The 8,370-nt window shown below is 48.3% G+C and overlaps 1 protein-coding gene across 1 annotated transcript in view; it reads left to right on the top strand.

Moving 5' to 3' along the window:
- Nucleotides 1-1,694: 1,694 nt before the first annotated feature.
- The window catches only part of LOC311124999 (protocadherin Fat 3-like), a gene marked incomplete at both ends in the record, with an annotated part of 61,125 nt that continues 54,449 nt past the window's right edge, over nucleotides 1,695-8,370 (top strand). Inside the window, one exon of the mRNA XM_084199087.1 lies at nucleotides 1,695-5,030. Coding sequence (XP_084055213.1) covers nucleotides 1,695-5,030 — 3,336 coding nt within the window. The remainder of the gene's footprint in view (nucleotides 5,031-8,370) is intronic.

The following is an 8,370-nucleotide window of genomic DNA, read 5'->3' as shown; positions in this document are numbered from 1 at the left end:
CTGCATCTCAGAGTGAGTAGGAGTGTTTTGAACTGACAGTTTCTTCATGCAGTAGCCTCTTTTATCCTTGGGGATGTTCACCAAGCTTCTCTGGGCTGTGCTGTGTGAAAAGCATACCAACCAGCCTACAAAACACACACACACACACACACACACACACACACACACACACCACACTCACACACACACACACATACACACACACACACACACACACACACACACACACACACACACACACACACACACACACACACACACACACACACACACACACACACACACACACACACACACACACACACACACACACACACACACACACACACACACACACACACACACTGCTATGTCTTACTATACTTTTGAGGACTTTTTGGGGACCAACAATTGATTTCCATTCAAAATCCTATTTTCCCTAACCCCTATTTTCCCTAAACCTAACCCTAACCTTAACCCCTAACCTTAAACCTAAACCTAACCCCAACTCCTAACCGTAAACCTAACCACTAACCCTCATTTTAACCCTAATTCTAACCCTAACCTTAAACCGAACCCCTAAGCCTAAAATAGCCTTTTTACAAGTGAGGACCGGCTAAATGTCTTCACTTCTCTGAATTTTAGTTGGTTTACTATTCTTTTGATATATCAAGTAGAGTAAAATGTGTACACACACACACACACACACTCTTTGGTGGATTGTCATCTTTATTCCCTAAATGACTGATGGGTCTTATTTAAATGTAGGGTTTGGATGGTGGTTTTCATTGTTTCAGCCGAGTGGTTTGGCCTCTGTTAAAAAGCAATTTTTTTGTAGGTCATAGAATTGTCGAGGGACTCGTAGTGCTGAGAGTGAGTGTTTTGAGAGAAAGAGAGAGTGTGTGTATGTGTGTATGCGCGTGTGTGTGTGTGTGCGTGAGTGTGTGTTTTGTGGGTGTGTGGCAGTTCTCTTTCTTCAGCATTTTATTGTAAGTTATTTCGGACATGTGGACTCTTCCCGTCCACTCTGCAGTCATCATAACCCCGACCGCGGTGGGCCTCCTATCTCTACCAACATGTCATTTACCGGATCAGGGTTTCTCCCAGTACCCGGATTAGAGCATATTTGTGGCCTCTTATTTCAGAATAGCTCCCTCTTTTTCTGACATGGAGAAATAATCTAAGCACAACAGCAGGCCTATTTCACTCCCAGCTTGAGCCATATCTGGCTTGTTGTTTATGAAGATATATGTCATGTTTTTGAGACATACCGTGCAGTGATCTGTTTCTAGCTTCAGCTTCCTGCAGTCTGCTATAACAGTGGTATGTTTTCTTTGGTGTGTGTGTGTTTTTGTGATGCTGCACTCCTCCTTCCACTAGGCATGCAATTATTTTGTTCCTTCCTTCTTGAACCAACCTCCTGGTTTTTCGAAAACGTGCAATTGAGTGTCAGTGTCCATAGAGTCCACACACAATGATGTCATACCTCCTACGGTTGCCTGGTTACTATGCATTCCGTCATCTCCTTCCCCCTCCCCATCCAATCAATCTTTGCAATCGAATGGATAATTAGTAGTCTGTTAGGCCTAGAGGTCAAAGGTCAAGTTGTGGAATATTTGTAATGTCTTTTGTGGTTGTAAATCCTTTCCCCCTTTGCCCCAGTCTCCCCCGATCTCCCCGTGTGGCTAACGTCTCTCTCCTCTCTTTTGTTGCAGGATGGAAGAGTGATGATGGGATGGATGTGAATATGGGCCAGTGGGGCTACATAGGCATGCGTGCCCCTCTTGTCTGCCTGGCCCTGTTGCTGCTACTCTTCCAGCTGCCCCACTGCTGCTGCCAGGACCCCCAGGGGCATCCCCAGGGTCCCGCCAATGGTCCTCACTTTATCTTCACTCAGCCCGTCTACCATGCCACCGTCTACGAGAACTCCGCGGCGCGCACCTACACCAACAGTAAAGTTAAAATGGGCATCCACTTGGCCCAGCGCTCCTGGGAAATCCGCTACAGGATCACCTCCGGGGATGAAGAAGGCTTCTTTAAAGCAGAGGAGTACATGCTGGGAGATTTCTGCTTCTTACGCATAAGGACTAAAGGCGGCAACGCAGCCATCTTGAATCGAGAAATCCAGGATAGCTACTTACTGACAGTGAAAGCCTCTGTCAAAGGAGAGGTTCTGGAGACCTGGACCAAAGTGACTGTCCAGGTGCTGGACATGAATGACCTCCGACCTCTATTCTCGCCCACCACATACTCAGTCACCATAGCAGAAAGTACCTCCCTCAGGACTAGCATAGCACAAGTTACAGCCACTGATGCGGATGTCGGTTCCAACGGGGAATTTTACTACTTCTTTAAAGAGAAAATGGAGCTGTTTGCCGTGCACCCAACTAGCGGTGTGGTCTCCCTCAGCGGGAAACTGAACATTGAGGAGCAGAACCGATACGACCTAGAAATCCAGGCGGTGGACCGCGGGATGAAGTTGTATGGCAATAACGGTGTGAGCAGTACAGCCAAGCTCTTTGTGCATGTAGAGCGTGTCAACGAGCATGTGCCGGTCATGAATGTGGTCACCCACGTCCCCTCGTGGTTGGACAAGGACCCTGTGTATGCAGTGGTCACTGTGGAAGACCTGGACGAGGGGTTAAACGGAGAGATTGAGTCTGTGTCTATAGTGGCCGGAGACCCTCTGAAGCAGTTCACTCTGGAGAGGTCAGAGGGCGATGAGTTCGCTATTAAAGCGTCTGACCAAGTGGACTGGGATAACTTCCCTTATGGATATAACCTCACACTTCAGGCCAAGGACAAGGGCGCTCCGCAAAAGTTTTCTGCGGTCAGGGTTGTGCACATCATGTTGAAGAAACCACAGGCTGTGGAAGTGAAATTCGAACAGGAGTCGTACAAAATTAGTTTCAATGAAATCTCACCACCAGGCATGATCGTAGAGGTGGTGAAAATCATCCCTGAGCCAGACGATGCAGAATATATCCTGACCCCCTCGGCAGACTCCTCCTACTTCCAGATGAACACCCTAACGGGCGTGATCTCAACAACTCGCTGGTTCACGGAGGTCACCCAGGATGTGTTTGACCTTGAGGTGGTGGAGGTGGACAGCGAGCTGAGGGTCAAAATTCGGGTCTCCATCGAGGACGCCAACGACAACACCCCAACTTTCGCTCAGTCTTCGTACGAGGTGTTCGTCAACGAGAGTGTTCCTGTGGGATCGACCGTGCTGATGGTGTCCGCTGTGGATGAAGATAGCGGGGAGAATGGATACATAACATACAGCATAGCCAGCCTTCAGCCCCTGCCCTTTAAAATCAACCAGTTCTCTGGCATCCTCACCACCACACAGGAGCTGGACTTTGAGTCCTCGTCTGAGAGCTATGTGTTTGTGGTCAGGGCCTCGGACTGGGGATCCCCCTACAGACGAGAGAGTGAAGTCAACGTAACTGTCCATCTGGAGAATGTGAACGACAACCAACCCTTATTCGAGAAGGTGGCGTGCCAGGGAGTGGTCTCTCGGGACTTCCCCACCGACAAGGTGATAACCACCATGTCTGCCATTGACATAGATGAGCTAGAGTTGGTTAAGTACAAGATCCTGGAAGGGAATGAGAGGGGATTCTTCGACCTGAACCCTGACTCAGGGGTCCTGACCCTACGGAGGTCCCTCTCCACTGCCAGTCCAAAAAATGGTATCTTCAGTTTGAAAATAACCGCCACAGATGGAGAGAACTTCTCCGACCCGATGTTCGTGAACATTTCTATAGTTCATGGGAAATCTCCCCCCAAGAGCTTCAACTGTAGGGAGACCAGAGTTGCCCAAAAGTTAGCTGAGAAATTACTAAATAAGTCCAAAGCTAGAACTAAGCCCAAGATCGAGGAAGGGTTCATTGACCTTTTCTCCGTCAACAGACAGACACCTCAGTTTGACAAGGCCTTTCCCACAGACATATCAGTGCGCGAGGACCTCAAGGTCGGGTCCAGTGTCTTCAAGGTCAACGCCTACGACGGTGACACAGGTTTTAATGGTCAGATTTTGTACGCCATCTCGGATGGAAACACAGACAGCTGTTTCACCATTGACATGGAAAGTGGTCTGATCAGCGTCTTCCTGCCCATGGACAGAGAGAAAAGGGACAGATACCTCCTCAATATCACTATCTACGACCTGGGCCTGCCACAGAAAACCGCTTGGCGTCTGCTCACTCTCTACATAGAAGATGCCAATGACAATGCACCTCAGTTCCTGCAGGCGGGAGGCTATAGAACCGTCATTCCCGAAAACACGGCCATCGGCACCGATGTCATTCAGGTTGAGGCCACTGACAAAGACCTGGGGCCTAATGGAGAGATTGTCTACTGCGTTCTGACCAGCACCACCCAGTTTGGCATCAACAGCTCCAACGGGATTGTGTACGTTGCCGGCCAGCTGGACAGGGAGTTTGTCTCCATCTTCAACTTGAAGATCGAGGCTCGTGATAGTGCAGAGAAAGGGAAGCAGAAGTTTTCAGTCACCACTCTGAAGATCTCTCTAGAGGACGTTAACGACTGCCCCCCGGCATTCATCCCCAGTGTCTACAACACCCGGGCCCTGGAGGACCTGCCAGTGGGTACCGTGGTGGCCTGGCTCGAGACCCAGGACCCAGACCTTGGCCTGGGTGGCCAGGTTAGATACTCCCTGGCCAATGACTACAACGGGAAGTTCGAGGTGGACAAGGCCAGCGGGGCCATCCGACTGACCAAGGAGCTGGACTACGAGACGCAACAGTTCTACAACCTGACGGTGAGAGCCAAGGATAAAGGGAGACCTGTCTCTCTGCTGTCTGTCACCTTCGTGGAACTAGAGGTGGTAGATGTAAATGAGAACCTCTACACTCCCTACTTCTCCCACTTCGCCCTGACGGGATCGGTGAAGGAGAGCGCCCGCATCGGGACCACCGTTCTCCAAGTCACGGCCCGGGATGACGACGATGGTAGAGATGGGGAAATCCAGTACTCTATCCGGGACGGGAGTGGACTGGGACGATTCGCCATCGACGAAGAGACGGGTAAGTGCAGATTGCCTGAAAAAAACTTGCATGTAATATCGCTGTTTAGATTAGTCTTGGTAGTTGGTTTATTCCCAGGATTTATAGGCATTAACAATTTAACATAAAACAGATTACAAGCCTGCGTTGTGTAGATTTGTTAGATTTAATGTTGTGGTGAAGAGCTACAATATCCTCTTAAGCTGACTAATGCTGTGTATGAGTCCTGTGTGTTTAATGGTGCAGGACCTTATAAGTCTTGTCTCGGCTGTGTGTGTGCGAGAAGGAGAGAGATACATGCTCCGGAGGCCGGTCCAGCGGCTGACAAAGAATCTAATTGTGGAGCGGCTGCCGTGTTTGGGGCTGGGGTGTTCTTAAGAAGGTTTAGAGCTGTGATTTATAAGCTTAGCTCCAGTCTGGGAGAGGGCTGAGTTGCCAGATTGAATTACCACACTGCTCTCTTTATTTACATTTAGTGCAGTTGTCATGTCATTTTTGCCTGACCCAGACGTTTGGCTTCTCTCTGCCTTCTCCACCTAAACCGCCCACCCCTCCTCTTCTACACGTCTCCCACTCTGGGCTGGAGCTCCGGCAGACTGACCGGGAGGCTTGACAGGCCCTTTGTGACATTCTGCTCCGAGGTATTCTAGGATTTTCCTGATTCTATTTATTTAAAGGTGGTCCGTGCCCGGCCGTGCGGTCCTCCTGTCCACTGGGTAGACGAGGAGGGGCAGAGTAGACCGGTTATTTTCCTATTTGAAGGAGAGGAGATGGCAGAGTGTAGAGAGGGAGGATTAGGGTTATTATGACCTTGGCTCACGGTGTGTGATCTACCTCGTGTCACCCCCCCACACACACTATATAAGTCCTCCATGAATTATGGCCCAAGAGCAGTTTCCACTTAAAATGGGAAGGGCTTGGATGAGAGGGAAAGGGGGAGAAGAGAGGGGAAGAATTGGGAGAAGAAGCTTTGGAACGGCATCCCCTCCATGTCTGATGGAACAATAAATTATCTTGATGGTTTCGAATTGCCTTTAGATCCCCAGCAAATGGTGCTCTGGGTCCAAGTGATCCTTCATCCCACTCTAGGATCGTGCTGTGGAATGAGAATAAGGAAACAGGAGAGAGAGAGAGAGTGAGCGAGAGAGAGAGAGAGAGAGACAGAGAGAGAGAGAGAGAGAGAGACAGAGAGAGAGAGAGAGAGAGAGAGAGAGAGAGAGAGAGAGAGAGAGAGAGAGCGAGAGCGAGAGCGAGAGAGAGAGAGAGACAATCCAACCGACTCCTCCTTTTGTTTGTCAGGCAATTCAGCTGGAAACTGAAGAAGCCCTAAGTGGTCCTCGGGCTCAGTCGGAGTCTATAGCCAAGGCCTGGTTGTCTTTTAAATGTTTAATTTTGGTTTCAGGGAGGAGTAGCCTAGCTCAGCATGTTTAGCAGTCTGACGCTTTTCTTTTCCTTCAGGGAAAAACTCATAAACTGTCATCCATTAAACTACTGCAATTCTATAACTACTACTATTTCTGCTCCTAGCAACAATATTAGTTTTAAGATAATGATAATAAATGCCTCAGCGTGCAGCTGCCGGGTCATGTTTTGCAGCTTGGTCTCGGCTGAATCGCAATCGAGAATCGTCCCCAGACTTTTAAGATTGATTTTTAGAGGTCATGTTTCAAATGAGCCGTTGAACATTTTCACAGGGTGCGGAGAGAGAGAGGAAATGCAACCGCACGGCTCCACTAGAGCGTTCACCAGGGGCCAGAAAGTCAAACTCTTAGCCCCAGCCCATGTTAAGAAGAATGCTAGCTCCAATCTGTCAAGTGACTCATCAGTGATGAAGAATGCAGTTATACCATCAGACAGTAGCAGTATACCATCAGACAGTAGCAGTATACCATCAGACAGTAGCAGTATACCATCAGACAGTAGCAGTATACCATCAGACAGTAGCAGTATACCATCAGACAGTAGCAGTATACCATCAGACAGCAGTATACCATCAGACAGTAGCAGTATACCATCAGACAGCAGTATACCATCAGACAGTAGCAGTATACCATCAGACAGTAGCAGTATACCATCAGACAGCAGTATACCATCAGACAGTAGCAGTATACCATCAGACAGTAGCAGTATACCATCAGACAGTAGCAGTATACCATCAGACAGTAGCAGTATACCATCAGACAGTAGCAGTATACCATCAGACTGTAGCAGTATACCATCAGACTGTAGCAGTATACCATCAGACAGTAGCAGTATACCATCAGACTGTAGCAGTATACCATCAGACAGTAGCAGTATACCATCAGACAGTAGCAGTATACCATCAGACAGTAGCAGGATAGTTAGTAACAATATGGATCCATACTTCTGCATAGAGCTATAAATGCCTCATTTGTGAGATGAAAAGAGGCTCAGACACTCCCAGAGCTCAGTGTATGGTTCATGATCGATGTTCAAAGCTGAGTCAAAGGGGGGCAATGGATACCAGAACTCTCCTGTGATGGAGAGTAGTACTGTAGGCTAGGCCTATATCATTACAGTATGGATATCATGTCTTTGAAGAGAACTCAAGAATCCATTCCAGAATCCATAGAACTGCGGTTGTTGATTAAAAAAAAAAACAGATTGTGTTTTGCTCCCTCTGTTGTAGTTGCGTGTGAAGTCGGGATGCAGCAGCCGAGCCGAGCAGGGCGGCAGGTAGCTTAGTGGTTAAGAGCGTTGTGCCAGTACCCGAAAGGTCGCTGGTTCTAATCCCTGAGCCAACTAGGTGAAAAATCTGCCGAAATGCCCTTGAGCAAGGCACTTAACCCTAATTGCTCCTGTAAGTCGCTCTGGATAAGAGCGTCTGCTAAATGACTGAAATGAAATGAAATGAAATGAGCATCACAGTACATTTTCACAGCTGTTGGATGTGGTTTTGTGCTTGGACTGGTAGAGAGGATGTGGTTTTGTGCTTGGACTGGTAGAGAGGATGTGGTTTTGTGCTTGGACTGGTAGAGAGGATGTGGTTTTGTGCTTGGACTGGTAGAGAGGATGTGGTTTTGTGCTTGGACTGGTAGAGAGGATGTGGTTTTGTGCTTGGGTAGGTAGAGAGGATGTGGTTTTGTGCTTGGACTGGTAGAGAGGATGTGGTTTTGTGCTTGGACTGGTAGAGAGGATGTGGTTTTGTGCTTGGACTGGTAGAGAGAATGTGACAGTCAGTGGACTGCAGGTTGAAACAAAACCACCTGGGAAACCCATAGGGGGAGGGGAATTCCATGGTAACGGAATTACGCTTTGACTCAGTTTTTTCACTTTAAAATGCACAAGGACTACTTTGAACAATTTCCACTGAAAGATGTACAAAAACTAATTTAGTGGA

Source organism: Coregonus lavaretus, assembly GCF_964263955.1.
Source record: "Coregonus lavaretus genome assembly, contig: HAP1_SCAFFOLD_1914, whole genome shotgun sequence".
Taxonomy (NCBI): Eukaryota; Metazoa; Chordata; class Actinopteri; order Salmoniformes; family Salmonidae; genus Coregonus; species Coregonus lavaretus.
This window is presented reverse-complemented; position numbering and strand designations above follow the sequence as displayed.